Raw genomic sequence first — 14,704 nt, forward strand, 5'->3', positions numbered from 1 at the left:
CCCAGTCATTCATGCTTCGGCACATGGTTGCAATTGCGACTAGGTGTGCTGCTGCTAGAATGACAGGAGCATCTGTTTGAAAGAAGTCTCCGTGCGTGGATGCACTGGCACATGGTTGCAATTGCGGCTAGGTGTGTCATTGCAAAAGCGTAGGGTGACTATGTTTTATGTTGCTCCCAGTCATTCATGCTTCGGCACATGGTTGCAATTGCGACTATGTGTGTTGCTGCTAGAATGACAAGAGCATCTGTTTGTAAGTTTTTGTACGGGGAGGCATTGGCACATGGTTGCAATTGCGATTAGGTGTGTCACTGAAAAAGCGTACGAGATCTATGGTCTATACTGCACTTTTTCTTTCACGTAGAATTTAGAAAAGATCCAAATGGAGTGGCACATAGTTATATTTCACAATGTGTTGTTTGCAATAATACCATTGCAGGCAAAATGGATCCTTCTGCTACTTCAATGATAGAGTTCAAAAAGAAAATTAGACAATTGTTGATTACAATCGTCAGTGCACTAGATCCCGACGATATAGCGCAGATTGTTGCAGATGAGTCTAGATTGCAATCATTATACAGTGAGATTGCCCGCAAAATTTTGTTGTTATATCCAGACAAAACAACCGAATCAATAATCTCATTATTGAGCAGTTGGGTGGGCAATTTGCCCAAGGTGGCCTCTGATTTGAAAGAGGAGTGCCCTCAAGAAGTAGACAAGGGTAAGCTAGAGCATTGGAACGCGAGATGGAGAGCTGAGAAGGAGAGGTCAAGGCGAGCATCCCACATAGACACACAGTTTGGCCTAAGCAAGAAAATGCGAATGGCTATCACCAGAGTTATGGGGAGCAGCCAAGTTGGAGAACTGTTTATTGAGGAGGCTTCCATTGAGGGAACATCGGGTTCTACTGCTTCTGCCAGTCACTTGGAGAGAAGTATATACAATTTTGAATGCAGTATGACTTTGGGCATTCCAAATAAGTCCATTAAGAAGATCAAGAAACTTGGGTCAGGGGCTTATGGCACAGGGTGGCAAGTTCAAATCAAAGGGATCAGTTTCCTTCCTGCAACGAATACTTATTGTGCCAAGGAGTTCAAAGGACGGGCCAAGCATCAGTGGAAAAGCTTTGCATCAGAAAGTGGAGTAGATCTCAACCATAGAGGGATTGTGAGGAGTATTGCCCACTCTGTAACTCTGCCATGGTTTCTGATATTCCCCTACTTCAATGGGGGAACTTTAGGTGATCTTATGGAGACAGTGCCCCTTCCACATGGCTCTTTCACGACGCTTGTAGTGCATCAAGAGGGGAAAGGAAAGATCCTTGAAGACTTTAAATGGGAGCAGCCCTCTGAAGACAAGAAAACACGTATCAAGATCCTGTGCAATCATGCTCCCTCGTTGATCCATGCCTTGGTGAAGGCATTGCGATTCGCACATGACGAGGGAGTGATCCACAATGATCTCCATCCATGGAACATCATGTTGGACTTTACCAAGGATCTCACTCCCCGTATTGGAATAATTGATTGGGGATTGGCTCTGCGTGTTGGCTTAGAGATACAAAAGACCAACAATATCGATGAAAACTGGCAAAAGCTTCATCCTTGGCGAGCTCCTGAGTTACTAGATGGCAAGAATTTATGCCCATGGACCAAGGCCACAGATGTGTACGCCATAGGATGGGCGATATGGCAATTTTGTAAGTTTTGTGGAGAGTTATCTGACTACTACATCACAGATTGGTTCAAACATAAGGTTTCAGTGGAGGTACAAGCCATATCTAGGATTGTTGTGGAAGGTTGGGTGAGGAAGAAATCCATAGACAGAAAGACCTTGGAACTTTTGGACGAAGAATTAGAAAGATTTGAAGCCGAGCCAGAACGATGCTTACGCCCTCCCTCTGAAATGAGTGTAGCCTTTTTTTGATGGATATATGATGTACTTTATGAAGCAGGGTTTTCTAAGACTTGTGACTTATAAAAGCACTTTTAAAAATTGGGCTTTATGCGCCATGGATGATGTATGAGTAATAAAAACACTTTGTTATATCTCAATAGACAATAAATTTTCTAAGAGTTTTGTTTTTTCTCTTAAGTTTCAAGCAATAAGCCACGTGGAGTCACTGATTGTCATTCATTGATTTAAAAAATGGTGGTTACTCTTATATCAATTGATTGTCGTAAGATGGTGGTTATTCTAATATCAATTGATTGTCGTAAAATGGTGGTTACTCTTATAGCAATTGATTATCATTAAGTTTGTATGCCGTAACTGAAGTATAGTGTTTAATCAGGATATGGATAATGATAATCAAAGGGCTAAGCGCGCTTTTGAGCGTCTCAGATCCATGTGTCAAGGCGGTGGAGTGAATGACACCGCTCGAATTGCTGCTCGTTGCTCCCAGTGGGCCAACCCAATGGGTACACAATGGAAAGAGGTGAACACTAGGATTGACCGAGAAATGGTCAAATCCATATGGCCAGGCGTTGCAGATGACAACATCAAGAAAGGACGACTCAAGCTATCACAATGCATTAATGCAGACATACGAGACAATGGAGAGAACATATATCTCGATGTTATGGGTCATCCTATGCATCATATGGATTGTCCATTGTGGTTTGTGAAGATGTTATACATGCATTATGTCTTGCGTGAAGCAGTGGACTTTAGCTCAAGGACACCTCACATGACGGTTGAGGACATTCGCAGTACTGCAATCACCGTCACACGGCAAGAGATGTCATTAGCACTAGAAGGTGCATCAATGGAAGTGCACCAAGTTAAGGAGGAGCTTCAAACTCAACTCAGGCAAGCATCACAAGCTACACAAGGCTCTCATGCAGAAGAAACCCTAAATAGAGACTTGCAAAGGGAGGTGAAGGTGCTATCTCGCCACGTAAAAGAGTTAGAGGCGACTATAAAAAAACAAAATGTTGCCACATTGATTGAGCACCCAACATCTATTGAGGCCCCTCCAGCTTCTGGTGAGCATGGTGGTCCTTGCCCCATATGTAGATCATTCTTTCATGAGTGGTGTGGTCACTTCATCTTGCCATGGGGACATATGTATCATATATCATGCTTGATGCAAAGCATGATGAATAAATTTCATTGTGCTATATGTGAGTTTGAGATATCCAAAAAGCTATATGCAATGTTCAAAATTTTTGAAGACTACAATAAGATTAAAGGTCAGCGTGAACAGGAGAATGAAGATATTCTCACAAATATTTCACTATCACTTGGATAGTTTTTGTAACATTTGAAAACATTTACTCATTGTCTTGTGAGAATTTATTAGTGAATTGTGAATTGTCTTCACTTCAACTTCAATTATGATATGTGATAATGCAACGATTTGTTAGGGCTTTGTATATTATGAAGCTTTAATAGTGATTTGTGGCCTTGTAAAGGTTTTTAAGGGATTCGTTTATTATTAAGCAAATGTCTAAACCTTAAACTAAATATATAAAAAAGATTATAAGATAAACAGTTTCTAAACTTAACCAGAAGTCACTCAATGGATTCGATAATCTATTAATTAAACCACCGTCGCTTGCTGCGACGGGTCAAAGTTGATGGTTCAATTTCTAAATTCTCTTCGATCTCTTCTAAAGTACATGTAGTTTCTACTTCATGAGATTCCCCTTGCAGCTCACTGTCTTCATCCACCTCATCATTGGTTACATCATAAGTCCAGCGCGGCATCTCCTCTTTGTAGTTCTCAGCTTGCACTCTTGCCAATAGCCGATGGTTGCAAGTACTATATACACCAATTTTTCAACTCTTGAATTTAGAAGGCGGTTTCTGATGGTGGAATGTACATATTTATCTGTACTCCAGTTTCTCTCAGAACTTGAATTCGATGCACATTGGGCTAGGATTCTAACAGCTAGGCGTTTAAGGGTGGGTTCACTACCACCATTCATCATCCACCACTTCCACGCTGGTTGCTCCGTGGCAAGTTTCTGTACCAAACTTACCCTCTTTGAGTTTAAACTTCGTAAGATCAGTAACAGCTGATGCATGCTCATCAGGATCATCATAAAACCTGCCTATCACATCATAAAAGTCTTCCAGCACCTCCTCATCAAGTTTTTCTATTTCCATTGCCCAATACTCTGGATCCAATAAGAAAGCTACGCTGTGTAGTGGACTATGTGCTCCAACCCATCAACCATGCACATACTTTCTCAAAATTTCTCTCCTCTTTTGAGTGAATGGTGTCTTCCAAGGCTTCATAATTGGCTCCTGGGGATCCTCTAGATTTGCAAGGCTTTCTTGAACAGTCCACCAAGCCATCCACACCTTACCTATGTTAGGCAAGGCAGAATCCAGTTGGCGTAATGCGAGCATAATTGGCATCATGACATTGTGCACATCCACCACATCATCCCAGAAGTGGCGATCAACTAGTAGATCTCTGATCACCCCTATTTTTCTTTGTATCTTCTTCCTTTGACCAGCCTCCCATTCTAAAAAAGTAGCACAAACAAATGTCTCCATCACAGCATTCTTATTTTTTATTAGTGATTCTACCGTATAGTAGTTGGTGCAAAATCTAGTTTCACACGGCAGTTTTAACATAGTAGACATCCTCTGACGGTACATGTCAAGAACCCTTTGACACTTCAAAACAAACTTGACTATTAAGCGAGCATTGTCTACTATCCATTTGAACCACTCTGTGTCCTCCCTCTTGTGCCAATCTTGCAATACCAAGTTCAAGCTGTGTGTACTACAACCAACACTATATAGGTGAGAGAAGCGACTTTCAAGTATTCTACCTGCAGCCCTGCAATTTTTGGCATTGTCCATGATTACTTGGACAACATTTTCTTTTCCAAGTTCCTCAACTACGTCGCCTTTATGATGTCAGCTATAAAACTGTCAGACTTTATTTGACCAGAGCTATCCACAGCTTTGATAAAACATTCACCACGAGGACATACAAGCATGATGTTGATCAATGGCCGCCTTTGAACGTTGGACCAACCATCACTAACCATGGTGTATCCAGATTGTTCTGTTGCATTTAATATTACCCTTTGAATATCATGTTGTGTGCTTGTGTAACATTTATCCAATAGTTGGTTTCTCATATGGTGATATGTTGGAGGGGTAAATCCACCACCGTACTCCCCAATGCGTTTCCAAGCTGACTTCCATGCATCACGGGTGACAATGGCCAATGATCCCCCAGTGAAATAGACGGCTTTAGCTAGTGCAAGTTGTGCTTCTTCTAAGGCAAGTGTTTTGAAGCTCGTCTGTAAGCTAACCTGTCTACTTTTTGACGATCCTACCTGAAAGTCAGGAGCTCCATGGTTTGGAGGTGTACTTCCATCGATATGAGAAGTTGGTTCCCTACTTTGAGTGCTTCCATTGGTGGGCGTTACACCCAATGATCCCTCATAGTGGTTTGATCTTATCAATACGGGGGTGTGATGGTCGAAAGTAGAGATTTTTGATCTTTTGCTCGTGGAAATTAGCTTACCAATTAAAGCTTTTAAGCGCATAGCTGCTTCTTCTGCACCTAAGCCCTTGCACTTTCCTCCTTGGATTCTAGTATTGCCACCTAGCAAATGATCCCTTATTCTTGGTGCTCCTCCAGATTTCTCTTCGCCACAAAAGTTACATTTCCAATCTTGATACTTATTTAAATTTTTGGCAAAATTCCACTCGGGTCCTGGACTTTTTCCACCTGCCTTTCGCTTGCCCTGCGAAGCAGGACCTGGCATTGAGGTAGGAGGTCTCCTCAAGGAAGCCAGGCTTGAGACACCAACATCACTGCTCACATTCCCGGTGGAAGACATACTTATTGGATGCCTGCAATACCCATAAATATAGCTCAGTATGCTATCTCTTCTTTCAAGTATTATTCAAACCAAACATTAGTGTTATAATCAATATCACACACAAGCGTAGTAGTGAAGCCTGAAGGGAATAAACCTCAATGTACTCAAACATGAGCAAGAAAATACAACGGTGAATCAAATATGTGATCAGTCCATCCCAAAAGTAGAGATATCGACCCAAAGATTCACCTTCCTACCCCTTTCATGAATCAGTCTAGTTCAAAAAAGAACTAATGACCCATGATTGGAGCTCTAATCGAAATAGCAAGCAAATACAGCGGTGAATCGAACATGTGATCAGTCCATCCCAAAAGTAGAGATATCGAACCAAAGATTCACCTTCCTACCTCCTTTCATGAATCAGTCCAGTCCACAAAAGAACTAATGACCCATGATTGGAGCTCTAATCGGAATAGCAAGCAAATACAACGGTGAATCAAACATGTGATCAGTCCATCCCAAAAGTAGAGATATCAACCCAAAGATTCACCTTTCTATCTCTTTTCAAGAATCAGTTCAGTCCAAAAAAGAACTAATGACCCATGATAGAAGTTCTAATCAATATAGCAAATATAACGGTGAACCAAACATGAGATTAATCCATCCCAAATGTAGAGATACCGACCCAAAGATTCACCTTTCTACCTCCTTTCAAGAATCAGTTCAGTCCAAAAAAGAACTAATGATCCATGATCAGAGTTTCATTAAGTTTTAATTTTTTTTTTAAAGACTATTCATTTTTTTACCTTTAGTTTTTCTTCTAAATTTTAAAGGATGACCAAATTTAGAGGAAGCAGTGATGTGATGTGATGTCTACTACAGGGTTATATAGAGCTGCCAAATATGGAGGGGGAACATGACGGGGCCAGCGGGATTCTTGCTTTGCCCGCCGAGGTTTGTAAAGTGCCCGTCGGGCCTGCCAGGGTTTATTGGTTGCCCCGCCTGTTCTATGTTTTCTACCGGTTTTCGTAAGTCATGACATTAGATATGTTATTAACATGAAAAAAAATAGTGATAATAACAACAATAATTAACATTTAACAAAATGCATCATCGCATAATTAAAATCCCTGACCCGCACTCCATGATGCTACTCTCTTCTTAAGAAAGTATGTGGGATATGTATATATATAAAAATAAATTAATTAATTAAAAAAAAAAATATATATATATATATAGAGAGAGAGAGACTTGCACTGGATTCTCTTGACATTAATATATTGAAGGATCCATTTGCTAAAATAACTGATTCAATTTTTTATTTGTGTCTAAAGTAAGATGCTTTCTATAGCTTCAGCATACTTTTATTCAATCATTAGATTAAAAAATAACTTCCAGTTATTATTGTCTTGTAGTTTGATCAAGAACCAACTACTTGCAAAAAGTCAGCCAAAAATATATATCATGGATCCACTACAAGAGCCCGCTTGAATTCCGACGTCAAATTACCGGCATCAATGGCGGGTGTCGGTATATGTGTGAGTAAATCTGGAGGGAGATCAGCTTTCTATAAATTTTAATTTTTGAATTTCCGATGCTTGTACCGACAGATATTCCAGTGCCTCTATTGGCAGCTATTCTGACGTCTACACCGGCCCCTGTACCGGTGGACCCTGTTAAAAACAAAGCCACGGGTCTTTCCTTGCGCATTTCTTTCATTCTCCACCTCTTATCTTGCCCTCCTCATCCTCACCTCCTGTTACAGATCTGTTACCCAACAAGTTGCCGGAGGTGAGATTCTCGCTTGTGGACTACTCCCCAGCATCAAGGTGAAATTCTTTTCAAGTTTTCTTGTAGGTTTGTGTGTATGTGTGTCTAACATAGTGTGTGTGTGTGTGTGTGTGTGTGTGTGTGTGTGTGTGTGTGTGTGTGCGCGCGTTCTTCTTTAAGAGATTTATAAAGACTTTAAAGGGGTTCGTTCATCAAAGGGCTCGCCTCGAGGGTAGCATGGCTGAAGGATGGCTTGTACAAGAGTCCCTTATCCTCATCAGTGAATCTTTGGGCTCAATTGATCCAGATATGCCCCAAATGTGGACTACTAAGGTCAACATCAAGGTGACATGGAATGAGCCGCAGGGGCAAGGCATCATTAGGAAGGTGGAAATCACAATGTGAGAAAAGGTTATTAGATTTTGTGAGATTTTGCCTTCTCAACTCAGACATCATGCAAAAGTGGCTAGAGAGGTAAAAGGGGAAAAGCAACAACGCTTGATAGATTTCCTTCAATTCAAGCGCAATTGTGCCACTAGAAACCTTTCTTTTCTAGATCATCTTTAGAAATTGCTTGAATTTCCAATTGCACGATGGTTAGATGCGACAATCTCAGAGACAAAGAGGAATGGAGTGTTGATTACTGAAGAGGAAGAGGAGATGTCAAGGGGTTGTGATTGGCATTTATATTTTCACAACTTCCTTTTCAAGCTCCACATGATAACATTACTTTAATAACTTTAAGTTTGTTTCAATTTTGTGGCTGCAGTATCACAAATATGGAGCTTTGTGGTCGCATGGGAAACACTTCAAAGTGCAACTGATGGACGAACAGAGGGTCACGTTAGATAGTGGTGTTAGGGCAAGCTTCGTCCAAGAAAGTAGGAGTAGTGTAAGGGATGAGAACACAGAGACTAGCCAACTTGAATACTTTGGCTACATCCAAGACATCTTGAATATTAGCTTTAGAAAGTTTGATATTTTTATCTTTGATGTCAAGTGGTTCAAAGTTATTACCAACAGCCCTAATGCAATTGTGCGCAAAGACAAGAGTGGAATGATTCAAGTGAACTCTAGGAATGTGTGGATAGATCCGCGGGATACATTCGTACTTCCACAGCATTGTGAACAAGTTGTGCTCACACTAGATCCACTATGGAGATAAAATGATGAAAATGATCTCTCTAAACCGCTGTCGGGGGATATGTGTTCGCTACGTGAGCCGGGCAAGCGCCGGGCCTCTAGCTGTGGGAGGTGTGAAACAGAGAGACAGAGAACAAGAGACAATGACAGCTCTGCCAATCACCGCAATCATCAATTAATTGAATATTACTTTGAGTACAACTTAGTACTTAGCCAAGGCGGGCTGTTAACAGCACCGTCACTTGGATCATCTGCTTACAAGGAGTTTAAGCTCCCGTTTATAGGATTAACCGGGCCGTTAACGACACCGGAATTAACAAAATGCTAATTCAATCTCTAGCTGATGACGGTGATGGAAATTATCTTATACTGCTTTATCTGCTTCAAGTTCTGTTGTATTCTGCAAGCTTCAATTCAATTCACTCCCTCAATCATCAAACTTCAGTTATTACCTAAGTGCATGTCTTCTCCTCTCTTGCTTTGGCTTGCTCTAGCCTGTCTTGGAATCCCCTCTTGCTCTTGCTTGCTCAAGCTTCTTAGTTCTTCTCGCCTCATCGTGCTCTAGACTTCCCAATTTTTCTTCATGCTCGGCTTGCTCCGAGCTCTGAAAGCTTGCCTTGCTTCTCCTTCTCGAGAGAGAAAGCCTTTTCTTTAGTGCTTTTCTTCACCTCCTCCTCTCTCCAGGCTTCGCTTGTTTTGATGACGAGAGCAAGAGAGAGGGAGCTTTGCTTGCCGAGGATCAAAGTAGGAGAAAGCTTCCCCCTTGCTCCTATTCGAGGACGAGAGAGAGAGAGAGAGAGAGAGAGAGAGAGAGAGAGAGAGAGAGAGGGCGAGAGCCCTTGCCTTTTTTACCCTTCTCGAACACGAGAGAGGGAGAGCCTTTCTCTTCCAACTGTTCGTGCTTCTTTTCCTTGCTATCCCGCCTCTCCTTACCCTTCTCGAACGCGACAGAGGGAGCTTGCCATTCCTTCCTTGGCTTGGTTCCCCCCGTTAACTCTCCATTCCTTTTTCTTTTGTTGATAGCCCTCTTCTTCTTATGCTTTCCCCCTATCTCATGAAAAATCCCCCACTATTAATAGCGTGCCCTCTTTTTGCAATGGCGCCGACGTCATTGACGTGGCATGGGAACCGACCCAATGACGTGGCAACTAGCGGGGACAAGCAGCACCAAATCCTCCGGGATAAGGACCAAAATGATGCATGCTGGCAAGTTCTGGCTTTTTCCCTCTTGCTCGACATCGCTAGATGCCCGTTATGGCTGGTGTGAGCCCTTCTTTTCCTGCGCAATCCCCCCTTCGCTGTCTCAGGCCATCGCCATTTTATTTTCTTTCTCTTTCACACACAACATGTGTGTCAATTTTAAAATAGGCCGCCATATTAATTGCTCATGTGAGCGGCCATAGCCTATGGGGCCTTGGCAATGCGCGGCGGGAGTAAAGGGCACCACATTTGGCATACATGCCGCATGATTTTTCAGACTCTAAGCTCATCAAGGGCTTTTTGTGCTTTCATAACAGCATCATATTAGGCATACGTATTCACCCGAGAAAAGCAATACCAAGCACGACTACTTTCTCCAAGAGTCCTTGACTATCTTTGTGAATTTTATTGCCATCTCCAGCATCCCATATCATGCCACATGCCTTTCAAATGCAAGTATAGGTGATTGTTTCTGTCGGAAGGCATTTCCTTGGCACTGGATGAAAATAGACTAGCTTCTTACCGCAACCGTGTTGGGCATTCCCCGCAATCATTGGATTCCAAAAGACGACATTCCAAACACAATGCTCCTCAAGCACTTATGGATCTTTTAATTGCACTCTATTCTAGAGCAGCCTGGTTGAACCCCAAAAACTATCATATGGCACTCCGATCGAGCGGACCGGACTGGTAGGAAACCGGCCCCTGGTAAATCTTTAACGGCCAATAACTTGGCAACCGTAACCCCGATCACCGATCTGAAAAGACCGACGGGCTCTAGAAATTGAGTATTTCAGGCCCGTGCATTCATTTCAATTATGTCAAATCAGCTGCAGTTTCCCAATCCGGTACGGATCTGCAATCGACTTAAACTTCAAAGTGCCATAACTTCTTCATCGTGGCTCTAATCGATGAGCCGTAAAGATAGACCGGTAGAGCACTTCAAGCACTACAGTTCTAGATCATAATCTCTCATTTGTGGTCACTACAAGCATACTCATTTTTGGCATCATTGAGGCATCTGTTGGCCCTTCTAAGCCGCATCTGGCATACATTAATCATTAAGTTTGGCCTGTTATCAAGCCCTGATCACTGCTCACTTAATGTGTAGGCTTCAAAGAAGCTTAGCTTGCATTTCTCTGCTCTTTTTCTCATCATGGCAGCGGAGATGCATGACATCCACCCCCTCTGAACCTGCACAGCCTCCGGTCTGTGCCATGAGCACTTTAATATGCATCTACTACAGGTACCTTAAGCTCCTTACCATCATCAGACTCACTTAACTGTTAAACATATGAAAAATGAAATAAGGTTTATACCTTATCATCAATGTTCTAGCTTAATCATTAGGTAGCTTCCCATCAAAAATCTATGAACTGTATCTGTCGTATCTTCAAATCATTCAATTATGGATAACTTGTTTAGTGAACCCCGCCAGACTCAAGTGCTCCAGTTAATGTTGCACATGGCTTGACCATTAAGCTCTCTTAAGGGAACCCTTTCAAGCTCAAGTATGCCTTACTCTATCTGCACACGGAATGGCCGTCAAGTCCTTTACCTCAAGTTCTATTAGCAGAACCAACTCAAAAGATGTAAAGACACTTCAGCAGTGTCCAAAGAAGTCAGCTGGAAGCCAACCATGTAAGCTTATTGACCGCATAACAAAACCTATTCTAACTCGGCATAATCTAGAAAACAAAATCTTGTACCATGCAACCTGCTACATCAGATAGCTGGTACTCTTCAAATCCACAACTGGCACTTTAGTAGCCCCCAGAATCAAACGGGAAACTAAGCATTTTTCCCACTGTGAGCATTCCTTTGAAAAATTTGCACCATCCTCTAGGATCATAGGGCATATAAAGTAACTGATAGCAATCATAACTAGCATGATAACCTCCTGGGTCATAAGGTAGTGGATGGTCATATTTCAAGTATATTACATCTCCACAAACTTCCTCATAGCATAGGAACAAAAAGTCCCAAATTCCCATCATAGCAGAACCCAGTGGCAAAATCATTTCAATCACTATGGTTTCCAAAATATCAATCCGCATTTGTGAGTCATTGAATTCCATCACTTCATTTGATACCACAAATGCTGCATGGTTGCCTTCTCTAGTAGGCACAAACTCCTCTAGAGCCTCATCCAAAAGAGAAATAAGCTCTTCATCATATGTTGTAGGATGTTCTTCACTACTCTTGTCACAAGGAACCCAAAATTCCTCTAACGCATCATCAAGAAGATCCATAAGCTCCATATCTTCGTCCTTGGAAGAACCACCTAGTTTTTGAGTCTTATCACAGGAAACCTCATCGCTTGTTTCATACATAGGCAAAAATTGTTCTGGCAGCTTCACACTCCCATTCAAATATCTTTCCACTTTGATAGCACAAGTCTCAGCATGAATTACAAAGATAGCATCAATTTCTTTTTCCATAGCATCATCATAGCAAACCCTGTAACCTATAGCAGTCATAGACTGATCATCATCCATCACCCCCTCTGAATATGCATCTCCATAATCATAATCTTTGTCTTGGTTCTCATCAAATACATATGGTTGAGCATCAAATACATCTACATCATCACCAGTGTCCTGAAATGCAGCCATAGACATGAAACCCTCTTGTATAGCATCATCCAAAACAATTGTTTTTGCATGTAATGCTGCATAAGCATTCTCTTCATGTTCTATACCCAAAGAGCACTCCAAATGGACATCCACATCACATATTGACTCTGATAAACATGTTTCTTGATCACTGCTAGCAATTATGCTTGTATGCAAACCATATACTGGCTCTGAGAAACATGCTTCCTCATTTATGTCACTTTGAGAGGATATGACTGCATCCTTAGCATCCATAGAGTCATATCTGCTTTGGAATAAAGAAGACAATCCCAATCGATCATAAACTGTATCTACTATGAAATCATCATCTGCATGCAATAATGTATCGTCTTCCAGAAGACATGCATCAATAACAGATTCTAGCTTAGCATTTTCTTTGGCTTTACTTCTTGTAGAAATATGCTCCCAGAATTCATCATAGTTGAGGATCTGCATCTGATCCCCTTCACCTTTACTGAAGACAACCTTATTTCGTTCAGTCATCTCCTTTATTTCCTGATCTAGAATCCTTGAGCTTTCGTAAATAAATTCCTCTGCAAAATACTCCCACCGTGTGGGATATGCTTCTACCAGTTCTTGAACCCGCTTTTTAAAATTTGAGTTTATAGCCTCTTCAAAAGCTGCAATCATCCGCTCTTCTTGAACATTTCGGCTCTTCATCTCAGCTTCGTAACATGCAATAAAACCTTCTGGATCATATCCCTGAAAATTATAATACTGCTCTCGAACAGCATCAAGTGCTAGCTCTACAGCATCATTAGTCTGCTTTTTTATCTGCATGGCTTTTGCTTCCTGTAGATACCCCTGAACCAGTTCTATCATTTTTGGCAAATCTGCAACTGCTAGATTTTTATCAAATCCATTGGCACTGAAATCGTCAATAAACTGCTTTAATTGTTCTGTCATCTCCATCTTTACCTGCCACCCCAGCTCGTTTCACATCGGGTTCACCAAAGATGTCGGGGGATATGTGTTCGCTATGTGAGCCGGGCAGGTGCCGCGCCTCTGGCTGTGGGAGGTGTGAAAGAGAGAGCAAGAGAACAAGAGACAATAACAACTCTTCCAATCACCGCAATCATCAATTAATTGAATATTACTTTGAGTACAACTTAGTCCTTAGCCAAGGCGGGCTGTTAACAGCACTGTCACTTAGATCGTCTGCTTACTAGGAGTTTAAGCTCTCGATTATAGGATTAACCGGGCCGTTAACGACACCGAAATTAACAAAATGCTAATTCAATCTCTAGCTGATGACGGTGATGGAAATTATCTTATACTGCTTTATCTGCTTCAAGTTCCGTTGTATTCTGCAAGCTTCAATTCAATTCACTCCCTCGATCATCAAACTTCATTTATTACCTAAGTGCATGCCTTCTCCTCTCTTGCTTTGGCTTGCTCTAGCCTCGCTTGGAATCCCTTCTTGCTCTTGATTGCTCAAGCTTCTTAGTTCTTCTCGCCTCATCGTGCTCTAGACTTCCCAATTTTTCTTCCTGCTCGGCTTGCTCCGAGCTCTGAAAGCTTGCCTTGCTTCTCCTTCTCGAGAGAGAAATCCTTTTCTTTAGTGCTTTTCTTCACCTCCTCCTCCCTCCAGGCTTCGCTTTTCCTACACAATCCCCCCTTCGCTGTCTCAGGCCATTGCCATTTTATTTTCTTTCTCTTTCACACACAACATGTGTGTCAATTTTAAAATAGGTGGCCATATTAACTGCTCATGTGAGCGGCCATAGCCTATGGGCCCTTGGCTATGTGCGGCGCGAGTAAAGGGCACCACATTTGGCATACATGCCGCATGATTTTTCAGACTCTAAGCTCATCAAGGGCTTTTTGTGCTTTCATAACAGCATCATATTAGGCATACGTATTCACCCGAGCAAAGCAATACCAAGCACGACTCCTTTCTCCAAGAGTCCTTGACTATCTTTGTGAATTTTATTGCCGTCTCCAGCATCCCGTATCATGCCACATGCCTTTCAAATGCAAGAATAGGTGATTGTTTCTGTCGGAAGGCATTTCCTTGGCACTGGATGAAAATAGACCAGCTTCTTACCACAACCGTGTTGGGCATTCCCCGCAATCATTGGATTCCAAAAGACGACATTCCAAACACAATGCTCCTCAAGCACTTATGGATCTTTTAATTGCACTCTATTCTAGAGC

The 14,704-nt window shown here is 41.9% G+C and overlaps 1 protein-coding gene across 1 annotated transcript; it reads right to left on the minus strand.

Moving 5' to 3' along the window:
• Positions 1-11,674: 11,674 nt before the first annotated feature.
• LOC147444429 (uncharacterized) lies at positions 11,675-12,781 on the minus strand. Its single transcript, XM_086528109.1, has 2 exons — positions 12,379-12,781; positions 11,675-12,294 (listed from the first exon to the last, which is right to left on the minus strand). The coding sequence occupies exons 1-2, from the start codon at positions 12,779-12,781 to the stop codon at positions 11,675-11,677; spliced, it is 1,023 nt and encodes a 340-aa protein (XP_086384235.1).
• Positions 12,782-14,704: the final 1,923 nt, after the last annotated feature.

Source organism: Adiantum capillus-veneris, chromosome 13 (assembly GCF_014529385.1).
Source record: "Adiantum capillus-veneris isolate H3 chromosome 13, ASM1452938v2, whole genome shotgun sequence".
Classification (NCBI taxonomy): Eukaryota; Viridiplantae; Streptophyta; class Polypodiopsida; order Polypodiales; family Pteridaceae; genus Adiantum; species Adiantum capillus-veneris.

What these genes read in the sequence shown, in the direction of transcription:
- LOC147444429 (XM_086528109.1), bottom strand. Translation starts at nt 12,781, where the DNA reads ATGGATGCTAAGGATGCAGTCATATCCTCTCAAAGTGACATAAATGAG. An exon ending in TCAGTCTATGACTGCTATAG is followed by an intron (nt 12,295 to 12,378) that starts GTTACAGGGTTT and finishes GTGCTATCAAAG; the next exon opens with TGGAAAGATATTTGAATGGG.